Source organism: Eptatretus burgeri, chromosome 8 (genome assembly GCF_056783735.1).
Source record: "Eptatretus burgeri isolate ZD-2024b chromosome 8, Ebu_testis_v1, whole genome shotgun sequence".
NCBI lineage: Eukaryota > Metazoa > Chordata > Myxini > Myxiniformes > Myxinidae > Eptatretus > Eptatretus burgeri.
Genome location: NC_140968.1, coordinates 107,498,271 through 107,513,283, shown reverse-complemented (window position 1 = coordinate 107,513,283; position 15,013 = coordinate 107,498,271). Strand labels below are relative to the sequence as shown.

The 15,013-nt window shown below is 41.2% G+C and overlaps 1 protein-coding gene across 1 annotated transcript in view; it reads right to left on the bottom strand.

The window, feature by feature from the left end:
- LOC147022502 (contactin-associated protein-like 5) overlaps nt 1-15,013 on the bottom strand; it is a 774,700-nt gene that overhangs the window by 385,328 nt on the left and 374,359 nt on the right. The window contains exon 6 of the mRNA XM_085893466.1: nt 11,749-11,915. Within this exon, the coding sequence (XP_085749592.1) occupies nt 11,749-11,915 (167 nt within the window). The remainder of the gene's footprint in view (nt 1-11,748; nt 11,916-15,013) is intronic.

Below are 15,013 nucleotides of genomic sequence, written 5' to 3'. Positions count from 1 at the left end.
TTATCTTCCCCCATCCTAAACCTCGATCTTTTCTTACCCCGCTAATCCACCCCAAACCCACCTCCTTCCAATTCCCTGCTTTCCTTCCTGAAAGTCCATCGTGTTAGGACCTGATAGTCCCTGTAGTATCAAACTTATTTTCCCTGTGTACCCCACCCCATCCTTCTCCCTTCCATCGATCTCCTAATGTCTCTGTTCCCCACTGTATTTTTTCCTTCCCTCTCCCACCCTTCTTGTCTCCTGCTCCCCTTGTATGTTTCTGTGTGTTAGCTCTCATACGAGCCTCGACAGTGTATGGAAAAAAGAAAAAGAAAAAAAAACACAAACACAAAGACATTCAAAGCTGGATGCTGCTGCTGCTGTTCATGCCCGAAGAGTTGCTGCGGTTGTTTTCTTATTCACTTTGACAAGCACATGGTCAGAAGAACCAATTGGAGCGAAGGAAGAACAGCAGATATTTTCTGGGAAATTTGTCAAAATCAGATCCAGAAGAGATGGAGTACCATTGGTTGAGATCCTGGTTGGGAAGTTGACAGATTGAGTCAGTCCCAATGAGTCACAGAAACCTTTCGCTGAAGTGGCATGACAGGTGAGCGAGGTACCCACACCTAGCCAACTGGCCTGATGACATTTGAAGTCACCCCATATGAGGAAGAGAAAGTTTGGATGAGAAGATAGAAGTTGGTCCATATTTTTGGAAAGTGAGGTGTAAATGGAGTCATCACTGTTTGGTGGAGGGAACAACACACATATAAACAGGAGGTTGGAGTGGAGGGGAAGCCGTAGCCAGAGGTATTCCTGGGGCTGTGGGGGAGTGAGGGCAGTGCATGGAGAGTGAGGAATAGAGTCTTTGATGAAGAGAGCAACTCCTCCACGAGGACGAGGCTCAGGTCTGTCATACCAGAGGAGGGAGTAACCAGGGAGAGATAAGAGGGAGTCAGAGATGTCATGAGGGAGGAAAGTTTCTGTTGGGCAGATTATGTCCTGGTTGTCAGTAGCAACCTGTATGGAGAGATCTGTCAGGTTTGAGCGAAGGCCCCGGATATTTGAGATCTACACTGTTGATGAAGAGGGAGGGGAGGAGGTGTTGGTTGCAGCGGAGGGGAAGGGAAGGTGAGGTAAGGAGAGTTGTTGAAAGAATGTGGGGGATTACAGAAGAGCGAGGGGAGGGGCCGGATGAGGAGGAGAAAAGGCTGGGTTGAGGTACAGTGGGGAGTAATAAGAGAGGGGGCAGAAGACAGTTGAGGATTTGAGGAGGTGGAGTGATGAGATGGACGTGAGAGGGCAGGGGAAGGAGACAGCTTTGTGGGTGAGAGGGGGGCAACTTTGAGAAAGGTGAGTGAGGTGTTGAATGGTGGGAGAAGGGTGAGTGGGGAGAGTTGAGGGAGAAAGGTGAGGGGGAACTTTGCAGAGGGAAGAGAGAGGGAAATTTGCTTGAAGAGGGAGGAGGTGGGTCATGTTTTTGGTTGGTCCATGTTTTCGGTGTTTTTTTCGCAGGCAGCATTGTAACAGATGGAATTTTTTGACATGGGATGAAAGAAAGATAGAAAATAACTCAGTTGTTCGAAGAAGGTGAAGAGCATGTCCGAGACAGGAATTTGAAACACTTTAAGAAACCGGTGTTTTGTTTGTTTGTTTGTTTGTTTGTTTGTTTGTTTGTTTGTTTGTTTGGAAAATTAGGGAAGGGGGGGGCAAAGTAGGGTAAGAGTTTGAGAAAAAAATCGTGAAGGTGAGGGGTGAATACATTCATGATCAAAATGGGATTGGAAGTGTGGAAAGGGAAGAAGAAGGAGGAAGAGGAAAAGTCTGTCTCGGAAGTCACATTGTTACGGCAGGGAAAGGTGAGAAGGGAAAAGATACATATTACATATATATATATATATATATATATATATAGATATATATATACATAGATATACAAGTACGTGCCCGTAAATAAAAAAAAAAAAAATTAAATAAATATTCAAACCGCGAGCAACAAACTACAACCACACAGGCCGTTTCTTCGCTCTCACGTGCCCGTACGTGCGTGGCCCGGAAGTTGGCATATTATTCGCAGTTACGATTATTCGCAATTTAGTTTTAATCCCCAATTATTCAATTAGCGCCAACGTATTTTACCTTTTCGCAATGTCGTGCCAAGGAAAAACAAAAAGAGAAGAGAAAAGAGAGAAAAAAATTTACTTCCTGGTTCGGAGCACACCAGCACTCTGATGTTACCGAAATTTCTGCACCGTCTCATATGAAAACGATCATAACTTGGGGCATTGTGTTTATCTATAAATGCGCATAAGAAATCGAGAAATTATTAGAATACACGAAGTCATCACTCTCCGGAAGTCCGTACGTTGTAATCCATAATGGCGAACGGGGCTGAGCTTCCCTACCCCATCGGCCACGCCCACGCAACAACGTGTCTTCTCTTTGGTTGGTAAATAAATGGCCATAACTTGGAAAGCACTTGTCCGATTAATATCCAACCTAGAAAAGGCACATCCTCACGTCCCCAGCAATATACCTGGCAAGTTTCAATTAGATCGGACCAGCGGTTGTCGAGAAACAGCGGTCACAGACACAAACACAGACACACACACACACACACACACACACACACACACACACACACACACACACACACACACACACACACACACACACACACACACACACACACACAGATTGCTGGAATTATAGATAGATATACATTATACATATATATTTAAGACATAAAAGAGAGAGTATAGTTGGGGGGAATTAGAGGCGTTATTGAGGGATATTGGGGGGGGGGGGTTGGGAACTGAAGGTGACAAGGAGAAAATATAATAAACAGATCATGCACACAGACAAGGGTTGGCCTCAGGGAAACCCGATATGAAAAGATGACGAATATTCACCAATCAGCACGAGTTTAAACACAAGACCGAATTATAAACACACGGTAAACACAGAGATAACAAAATAACAGCAAAAACAGGATGAAACTGACCAGAAAACTTATCCTTGAGAAAGTCGACAGAGACTCTGAAAAGGACCCGCCACCGTCGCTCAAGAACCGGAACCGGAAGTGAAGGGTTCTCTTTTCTTCCAGTTTGTTGAACCAACTTCCACATTCTCCACCAATCTCATGCTTGTCTCCAGGTCCTCAAGATCTCACCACCATCTCAGATCATACCCAATTCAAAATCATGATCTTTTGCACCCTCTTCAACCAACCACCTCCCCTCATCCAACCAAATCTCTCCTTTCAAATTTCCATTCCACTATACATCCCCCTGAGAGTTTCCTGACGTATTCATCTTGTCCACCCCATACATTTTCTCATGTCCCTCATCTTCCCACACCTATTGTTTGTCCAAGGCTGCCTCGATATTGGCTTTCACCTCTGCTGTTGGTGTTCCCCCCCTCTCTCAGCTGTTGCTTTTGACCTGTTGTGTCCTGATCTATTCAGTGTACTCCTACCGCCTCTTCCATGAGCCGCAACTATGTATCCAAAAAAAAAAAACAACTTGTACACTTTTTCAGATTTGAGAGTGATTGTATATTTTCAGATTTCAGAGTGATTCTACATAATTTCAGATTTCAGAGTGATTGTATATATTTTCAGATTTCAGAGTGATTGTATATATTTACAGATTTGAGAGTGATTGTTTATACTTGCAAATTTGAGAGTGTTTGTATATATTTACAGATTTGAGAGCGATTGGTGTATATTTACAGATTTCACAGTGATTCTATAAATTCACAGATTTTCGAGTCATGTATATCGTTACAGATTTGAGAGTGATTGTATATATTTACAGATCTGAGAGTGTTTGTATATATTTACAGATTTGAGAGTGATTGTATATATTTACAGATTTGAGAGTGGTTGTATATGTTTATAGATTTGAGAGTGATTGTGTATATTTACAGATTTGAGAGTGATTCTATACATTTACAGATTTTCGAGTCATGTATACAGTTGCAGATTTGAGAGTGATTGTATATATTTTCAGATTTCAGAGTGATTGTATATATTTACAGATTTGAGAGTGATTGTTTATACTTGCAGATTTGAGAGTGTTTGTATATTTTTACAGATTTGAGAGTGATTGGTGTGTATTTACAGATTTCACAGTGATTCTATAAATTCACAGATTTTCGAGTCATGTATATTGTTACAGATTTGAGAGTGATTGTATATATTTACAGATCTGAGAGTGTTTGTATATATTTACAGATTTGAGAGTGATTGTATACATGTACAGATTTGAGAGTGGTTGTATATGTTTATAGATTTGAGAGTGATTGTGTATATTTACAGATTTGAGAGTGATTCTATACATTTACAGATTTTCGAGTCATGTATACAGTTGCAGATTTGAGAGTGATTGTATATATTTTCAGATTTCAGAGTGATTGTATATATTTACAGATTTGAGAGTGATTGTTTATACTTGCAGATTTGAGAGTGTTTGTATATTTTTACAGATTTGAGAGTGATTGGTGTGTATTTACAGATTTCACAGTGATTCTATAAATTTACAGATTTTCGAGTCATGTATATCGTTACAGATTTGAGAGTGATTGTATATATTTACAGATCTGAGAGTGTTTGTATATATTTACAGATTTGAGAGTGATTGTATATATTTACAGATTTGAGAGTGGTTGTATATGTTTATATATTTGAGAGTGATTGTGTATATTTACAGATTTGAGAGTGATTCTATACATTTACAGATTTTCGAGTCATGTATATAGTTGCAGATTTGAGAGTGATTGTATATATTTACAGATTTGAGAGTGATTGTATACGAGGTGTGTTCAAAAAGTATCCGACCTTTGTTCATAACAAATACTCGTATCCAGATACAACAAACTTACACTAATCTTCTTCAAAGTCTTCTTCCCTTGGGCTGCCACACACTTCTCCCAACGGTTCTGCCACTGTCGGAAGCAGTGCCGGAACGCCTCTTTTGGGATGGCGCGCAGCTGGTCCGTTGCATTCCGCATGATGTCTTCTCTGGACTGAAATCTGGTCCCTTTCAGGGGCATTTTCAGCTTGGGGAAAAGCCAGAAGTCACACAGAGCCATTTCGGGAGAGTAGGGAGCCTGACGAAGCACAGGTGTGTTGTGTTTGGCCACGAAACTCTATATCAAATGTGAAGAATGGGCGGGTGCGTTATCGTGATGGAGCTGCCAATTGACCGCTGCCCACAGGTCCGGCCGTTTGCGTCGCACAGTGTCACGAAGGTGACGCAGTACCTCTTGGTAGTACTCTTTGGTGATGGTTGTGCCGTGTGGTGCGTACTCGTGAGGAACTACGCCACTGGAGTCAAAGAAGACGGTCAGCATGACTTTGACATTGCTGCGGACCTTCCTTGCTTTTTTTGGCCTCGGGGATGTTGGATGCTTCCATTGTGGTGACTGGAACTTGGTTTCTGGGTCGTACGCATAAACCCAGGTCTCATCGCCAGTGATCACTGTGTTGAAGAAGTTGGGATCGCTGTTCACAGTCTCCAGCATGTTCTGTGCGATCTCCAAACAGAGTTGCTTCTGCTCGATCGTTAGTAGCTTTGGCATGAACTTTGCTGAGATTCTTCTTAAGCCCAAATCCTCAGTCACAATGAAATGAACGGATCCAATGCTGATGCCCGCCTCGTCTGCAAGTTTTCTGATCGTGATTTGACGATCCTGCATCAGCAGGGTCCTCACTTGGTCAATGGCAATATCATTTCGGGATGTTGAAGGCCTACCAGAACGTGCTTCACTTTCCACTGATGTGCGACCATCTTTGAAGCGGTTGTACCACTCTTTTATCTGTGTGGTGCCCATTGCTTCGTTCCCGAAGGCCTGTTGAATCTTGCGGATCATTTCCACTTGGGAATCGCCAAGCTTTACACAAAATTTGATGCAGTAGCATTGTTCAAGTTTTTCCATCATTTTGTCAAAAACGAAAATCCGACGGCGCTCACTTACACTTCCTCACTCATCAGCCGTCTGTCGGAGACTGACAGCTTCTGCAGGCGGGAAAATATTCACGCATACGGATTAGGATCGCCTACATAGGTGCACCAAACCACGCCTCCCTAGCTTCATTTGTTTACGCACGAAAAATTAAGGTTGGATACTTTTTGAACACACCTCGTATATTTACAGATTTGAGAGTGATTGTATATACTGTATTTACAGATTTGAGAGTGTTTGTATATTGCTGCGAATTCGCGCCTGCCGGCGTGCGATCGGCTGCTCGTTTCGAATGGCAGCCGCCTCGCCCACCGGACGGACAATTCAGTCGTGACCCTCCGGGAACTATCGCCCAGAGCCAGTCACGGGTGGGCCTTTCGACCTCACCACAATCGTGCCAATCGGCCACCCGCGTAGGATAGGGTTGTTCGCCAAACTCGACCTACCTAAGTACCCACGCGGATGGTAGACCGGGCGACCGTACCTCGCCGCAGGCCGACTCCGGACACGAACCGCCTAAGTGGTCCGTTCCGTGCTATCGGGATCACCGAGCAGTGTTATCATCGGCCTCGACGGTTCCGATTAATTATCGGGCGTATTAAGCCCACTACGAACCCTTTACGTGAAGCAAGATGGAGATTCAAACGAAGGAAAGGACGCAGCGAAACGGGGAACAATTCAACATAATGCACTTTATTTACACGACACACGGAGAGCACACATATACAGCCACACAGTCAGAATGCACATATATCAATTTAAAACAAAAACAACAATGCAGAGCTACGACCGAATACGCGAACACACGGCAACACTTATACAGTTTTACTTTACAAGACACGGCGCCACAAGATCCATACAAAAACCCCGAAAAGAAAAAGGTGACTTCCCTTTTGGGTCGTCGAGTCCCTCTCCGACGTCCGTCGACGTGGTGCCGCATGGCCGCAACTCCGTGCCCTAGCGTGGTCGGCGAGGCCTCTCCGGCGTGTCTCGCGCCGGCATGTGTTGGCCGCTCGACACCACGGACGGAGTTTTCGGCGCTATGCCAGCGCGGATAGAAGGGGGGGGGAAACGTGGATGCCCGAGGTCGGGAGGGGGGAATGGCGGACGCTCCTTCCCACCAGCGGGGTCTTGGAACCGCAGCACAGCAGACCAGGCCAGCGGCTACCAGGAAGAGAAGAGGACGAGCAAGCCGGAGGACAGGAAGAGGGCAAGAGCAACCACAAAACCGCTCCTCCCGTGTCTGACTTTTTATATCCCAGAGCTCCGTCCTGTTGCTCCGCCCCGTTCTTTGCTCCACCCCCCTTCGAGGTGCTTCGAGAAAGGTCTCGAAGAGGGGCGTTCCTCCTCCCTGGCCGCGTCACACCGCGCATCCACCAATCGGGCGCCAGCTGCCCCACCCCGCTTCTCCTCCTTCACACCGAGCGCGGAGAAGAATGGCGCGAAAAACAGGGGGTAAAAGCCCACCGAGCGTCCTCGTTGGTTTTTGTTTGAAATAACAGATAGAAAAAGAAAAACGACTGACTCAAAGCATCGCAGCCCGAATGAATCACATTAATCCCCTCTAAACAATGGGTTTGGGGCTAACTACACATGTACTTAAGAGATATCTCATCTACGGGACCTGGATGGTGGTTTGCGAATTTCCACAGCCGTAACAATATACTTACAGATTTGAGAGTGATTGTTTATTTTGCAGATTTGAGAGTGATTGTATATATTTAGAGATTTGAGAGTCATTGTATATATTTGCAGATTTGAGAGTCATGTATATATTTACAGATTTGAGAGTGATTGTACATATTTACAGATTTGAGAGTGATTGTGTATATTTACAGATTTGAGAGTGATTGTATATATTTGCAGATTTGAGAGTGATTGTATATTTTTACAGATTTGAGAGTGATTGTATATATTTACATATTTGAGAGTGATTGTATATATTTACAGATTTGAGCGTGTTTGTATGTATTTACAGATTCGAGAGTGATTGTGTATATTTACAGATTTGAGAGTGATTGTGTATATTTACAGATTTGAGTCATGTGTATCGTTACAGATTTGAGAGTGATTGTGTATACTTACAGATTTGAGAGTGATTGTTTCTATTTTCAGATTTGAGAATGATTGTATATTTTTACAGATTTGAGAGTGATTGTATATATTTACATATTTGAGAGTGATTGTATATATTTACAGATTTGAGCGTGTTTGTATATATTTACAGATTCGAGAGTGATTGTGTATATTTACAGATTTGAGAGTGATTGTGTATATTTACAGATTTGAGAGTGATTCTATACATTTACAGATTTGAGTCATGTGTATCGTTACAGATTTGAGAGTGATTCTATATATTTACAGATTTGAGTATGAATCTATATATTTACAGATTTTCGAGTCATGCAAATATTTACAGATTTGAGAGTGATTGTGTATATTTACAGATTTGAGAGTGATTGTGTATATTTACAGATTTGAGAGTGATTGTATATATTTACAGATTTGAGAGTCATTGTATATATTTAGAGATTTGAGAGTCATTGTATATATTTACAGATTGTGAGTGTTTGTATATATTTACAGATTTGAGAGTGACTGTGTGTATTTACAGATTTGAGAGTGATTGGGTTTATTTACAGATTTGAGAGTGATTGCATATACTTACAGATTTGAGAGTGATTGTTTATATTTTCAGATTTGAGAATGATTGTATATTTTCACAGATTTGAGAGTGATTGTATATATTTCCATATTTGAGAGTGATTGTTTATATTTACATATTTGAGAGTGTTTGTAAATATTTACAGATTTGAGAGTGATTGTGTATATTTACATATTTGAGAGTGATTCTATACAGTTACAGATTTTCGAGTCATGTATCGAGTTACAGATTTGAGAGTGATTGTATATATTTACAGATTTGAGAGTGTTTGTATATATTTACAGATTTGAGAGTGATTGTGTATATTTACAGATTTGAGAGTGATTGTATATATTTGCAGATTTGAGAGTGATTGCATATGTTTAGAGATTTGAGAGTGATTGTGTTCATTTACAGATTTGAGAGTGATTGCATATACTTACAGATTTGAGAGTGTTTGTATATATTTACAGATTTGAGCGTCATGTATATATTTACAGATTGAGAGTGTTTGTACATATGTTCAGATTTGAGAGTGATTGTGTATACTTACAGATTTGAGAGTGATTGTGTTTATTTACAGATTTGAGAGTGATTGCATATACTTACAGATTTGAGAGTGATTGTTTATATTTTCAGATTTGAGAATGATTGCATATTTTTACAGATTTGAGAGTGATTGTATATATTTACATATTTGAGAGTGATTGTTTATAATTACATATTTGAGAGTGTTTGTATATATTTACAGATTTGAGAGTGATTGTGTATATTTACAGATTTGAGAGTGATTCTATACATTTACAGATTTTCAAGTCATGTATATAGTTCCAGATGTGAGTGATTGTATATATTTACAGATTTGAGAGTGGTTGTATATATTTACAGATTTGAGAATGATTCTATATATTTACAGATTTTCGAGTCATGTAAATACCTACAGATTTGAGAGTGAGTGTATATATTTCCAGATTTGAGAGTGATTGTATATATTTTCACATTTTACAGTGATTGTATATATTTACAGATTTGAGAGTGACTGTGTATATTTACAGATTTGAGAGTGATTGTATATATTTTCACATTTTAAAGTGATTGTATGTATTTACAGATTTGAGAGTGATTGTATCTATTTACAGATTTCAGAGTAATTGTGCATATTTTCACATTTTAGAGTAATGTATATATTTAAAGGTTTGAGTGTGTCTGTACAGCTCATATCTGCAAGGAAGCAGCTTTGGCTTGTGATCTTTCTTCTCGCTGATTTTCTTTAGTCCTTCATGTGCACATCTTTCGCAAAGCTTCTTTTAGAAGACGATGAAAGAATTGATTCATTGATGCTGTGTAACACTTCTTCCACGTTCATGTGTCTAAATTGATTTGGCTGCCAAGGCCAGTCTCCCTGCCAAATGTCAAAGCAATGGAACATACCCGATTGGCAGGGTCTATCGTTTGCTGTATATTTTCACAATTGTCGTTCACAATATGTGAATCACCATCGCTTTCTCATTGTTGTACATGCCATTAAGACAATATCCAATAACCATGAGTTCACTGACTGTTTCTAATGCCAATGTTAAGCATCTTTTTCGTGTCAATTAAATTGTAGTTATTTCAGCTCTTGCATCGTTTTGTTTCTTCTTGGATTTCACAGACTGTCATTTTTCCAAATAAATGGTTTTATTCTGCTTCCTTTTTTATCTTGTTTGCATGTTCGTCTCATGAACTTAACAACAAAGTTTCTCGGAATCTGCTCACTTTTTCAATTTCCACAACATTTCAATTTCTGAGTTACTCAACATTTGTGAGCTTTGCGAACATCAGGCCATATTCGGCAAAGAGCTTAAGGCAAGAGTGAATCCCATGCAAATTAAGTTAAAACCCCAGCAGGAGAAACAGCAGCTCGAGATTATCATTGCCCGAGTTCCAGGCCGGGGATTCAAAGTCGAATCCAACTGGGATACACGAGCACTGGGAAGAGTGAAAGAGAGAAAATGTAGAGGCATGCTGGTAATTGTCTCCACTGGGAACAGCCTGACAATTGTCCACAGATGGCCTGTGGAGAGAGGGTGCAGACATCTGGGCCAATTCTTTTGTGTTGGGAGTTTTCTTCTGCCTGAGGTCATAGAAGTGTTGATGAAGCCAATCGGTCACCATGACCCTTTCCAAGTGCCTGTTTTATGGTTTATTTATTCTCTCCCAGTTTGAAGTCATGGATCCTAGACTTATAAATGTACTGTATATATTGTAATTTGCATTGGTGATCTTAAAGTGATAACGTCTACGATAATTTGAGGGAGATATTACAAAATGAGCCTTGCGAGTTGCAATGTGCAATATAGCCAGTTGGTCACAGTGGCCTTCGGAGCAGAATTAGCGATGTTGAGCCAGAGATGCGTTCAATAGTTATCCTCATTAGGATGGCTGGCCCACATCCTGCCAACTCGGATAAGGTCAGTCTTTGCCCGACAAATGATATATGCTTGGGCTGATTATGAAACGACACCAGGTAAAAATAAAGGTCAAAACCCGGCAATGGGCCTCATGCCTGTTCACGAGGGTCATTATTGAAAGCCGCCATCCAGAACTCAGTCTGTTGTTAATATAGCAAACCCTAAGAAATGGAAACAAACAAGGATTCTGCTGCATCAACCACAGAATGATATTCCTTGAGGCCAAACAAGCTTGTGAGGAGGACTAATGTGTTCATTTTGAACCAATGCACGATCACATCGAGCCACAGGTTTGACTTGCCATTAATTTGTCAAAACATGTGACCAATATATTTAATTTTTCATGCATCAATTAACTTTTTTATACCTTGTTCTTTGCTTTTAATATCACTTCCTCCCTTTGTGAGTCCAAAGAGCATTGCTTTTCATTTGAATGTTTCATGAACAAGCAACAATGATATTATGCACAAATGGGGAATGAAAAACGATTTATGACCAATAATGCTCATGGGTAGTGATTAAAGAGTAACAACGAAAAACAACTTTTGACAATTTTAGTCTTGCTAAGTGCTTTCAATAATTCAGGAACTGCTTTTCCAATAACATTTCCCCCTCTGTTCACTACCCTTTACATATTTATCATTTTTTGAAGTCTACTTCCTTGATCCTTGGCTGCACATGTCACATATATTTCACTTGTACCTGGTAGTCAAGTTGCAATGTACTACGGTGTCCAGGGAGTGTGAAGGCAATGATGTGGCCATCGACAGAGAGATTTCCATGTCTGCCATGACGATCTAGCCCAATAGAGTGCCAATGTCCATCATCAAGAAGGGCTCCAAGCCATATCTCTTTGGGGACCATACCTCCTGCAAAACACACCAGGTCACATTGAATCTGGTGATTTCATCAATTGCAAAAAGAAGAATTAATGCTCTTAAAGCCTGCAGGCCACTTATTATATATTTCTGCCTTCAACAGAAATACTAAGAAGGAGCAAGTCAAAGAAAGGCTTTTCTTTGTGTACAAAGTCAAGGCTTGTGGAAGAGTGAGAACAGAATAGAGCAAAAGAGAAGAGAACGAAACGAAGAACATAGCGTAAAGGGGGAACCACAACAAAACAGCAGGCATTGGAGAACAATGGAAGGACACCGAGAGGACCGATGGGTTCGGGGAAGAATGAGAACAAGTGGAGAGGTAGGAGAATGGAGGGAGACATAGGGGGTGAACAAGCTCAAGTACATCAAGTACTCAAGTGCATCAATACAACATCAACTACAAGAGATAAGGGGTGGAAAGAACAGAAAAGGAAAACCAGGAATGAAACAGTAATAGAAACAGGGTAGAGGCAGATGGAAGAAAACAATAACATGGAAAGGAAGATGTGGGTTTGACGAGGGCTAATGAGAGAAGAAAATATCACGAGTATGGACAAGGGTGACCTGAAGAGGTAGACAGCCACCTTGATTGAGGCTCTGGAAGGAAGAATGTGATTGATTTCACAGGGGAGAGAAGGCAGGATTGAATGAGTGGAAATGAACAATGAGCCTGAATTTTGGTTGTTTTGGCAGAAGTGTGTTACTGAGAGAATGTGTGTGCCCAGGAGAAATCTTGGGGGGGGGGGGGAGCAGAGCTAAGATACAGTATGTCAGAAGGAAAAAGACCAGAAAGAAGGTGTAGGAACCAAAATAAAGACCAATTACTGCACCGTAGTCCCAAGGAAGCCAGACATAACAAGACACACACACACACACATGCACACGCACACGCACACTTCCGTTATGGTATTACAGTTTATATACGTACAAACACATGACATGCATAAAAACGACAAACACAAAGATTCACCTTTAAACAGAGTTCTTTAAAAGAGGAATGAAAGTGGGAAATTAACAAAATTCAAGTAAAAACTATATCAAGGAACAGAAAACAAAATGTTGATCTCTGCTCTCAGCCTTCAAAACCAGATCATGGCAAACACATGGTCGGGTGGACTTTGCTTTTATATATGTATAAATGTTGAAGTGAGGGGTGGATTATATTAAGCGAAAGCACAAAAGGTTAAACAAAACGATATCATGTAAATATAAAATTGCACATTTACAGCGGATGAGACACCTCCCAAGACACCAACTGCATGGCACCGCAGGGGCCAACACAAGCGGAAACGTACGTCTGTCTAATCGATGTTCCTTTGAGAGCATGGATACTTTTACCGAAACGAACAACCAAGCAGCTTGGAGAGCGCTCGCCAAGTGGTTTAAGCACTCAAGCAAGCACTCCAACGGAACGGCTCACAAGAAACAGCTAGTTTGGCACGCGATGAGCAACACATTAAACATACACCTCCCGGAGACACCCAAAATGTCAAGCCATGAACGCTGACGTCTCCGCATGTTTATAAGCATTGCAACCCAGCGAATCGTAGCGATGATGAACAGGCCTTCAATTATATGAATGAGGAAAGTAAAAACAATAACCTTATCATTAAGAAATCGTTGTGGCCTGTTCCAAGCCAAGGTAAGGTTGAGCAGGCCAAAAACCATGGCAGCTGCAGACACCAGCGAGGTTACCCAGGAAACGGCTTAAGACCCAGAGACAAACACCCAATTTTCACTCCTGCACTTCCTTTGAGTTTTCTGAGTATGCATGCAAAGATTCAGGCTAATAGGTTTTATAGTTTTGTAGTTATGGAGGAGATACACTGACGCAAACACACACATTGCCTGTTACGAGTATCAATATACAACGTTTTTACAGCCATTTTTCCCTGCTGAGCAGGGGTTAGCTTTTTTTGCAGGTTCCATGCAATCATGCTTCCCTTCTTGAGGCAATGTTTTATGGCCGTATGCCCTTCCTCACGCCAACCCTGGTCAACACTTACGACACACAGGGATATGGTACATCTATTCTAACCGGGCATACACTGGGACCAGTTAACTGGTACTCATTTTCATCAAACTCGGAAGGATGACAGGCTGAGTCAACCCCCTGGTGTTAATTCAGTGGCAATGACACTGACACTCAGGACCCTAAGATCCCAAGCCAGCCACCCGAACCACGAAGCCAACACCAGGCTTCATTACTAGTGGCAACATATATACATACATGTAAATATATATATATATATATATATATATTTTAATATATATATATATATATATATATATATATATATATATACACATACATATATATGTACATACAAGCCGGTCGGCGGCAATGGGTCGCCAAGCATAGAAACTATAAGATATAGAGCAAAATGGATGTCATATAGCGGATAGGGAATCACCTTGAGATTGCATATCAAATCTCATCCAGTTCCATCTGCTGATAACTACTCGGTATCCATTTGAATGAAAAGTACCGAAATGAGGTTTGAAATCGGAAATCCCCAAAGTTCGAGGGGGTGCTGTGGGTGAACAAAGATCGAAATCGAAAATTCGGCTCGATCGTTTGTGCACAATGTATTCCAGACGATTAGTGTAAATTTTCATGACCATCCGACCATAACAATAGGAGTAATATTTGGCGCGAAGGCACCTCCAGCTCTCGCATATTATCGATTTTTACACGAATTGAACTTTGACCCCTGACCTAAGGGAAATCGGTAAATATGTCCTGCAGAAAAGTTGTAGTACTCATTGAGTACCATGAACCTGCAAAGTTTCATTCGTATCGATGCACTCACCTGGTCGCGAGGGGGTCTTCAATTTTCACGCAAACCCTCATTGTACGAGGCACTGCGGGGAAAGTATTCCATATATCACAAAAACCGGAATATATTTGATAGAGCATCACCTGCAGATCATTCGTGCCAAATATCATAACCCGACGTGGGATAATGGCTTTCAGAATTGATTTCGCGTGAACGGTACCGATTTTGAAGGTTTTTCGGTTGTTGCTAGGGAACCAAAGCGTCCCTCGCAACCATCACAATTTCCAAAGCACGAGGTTATAAGATGTA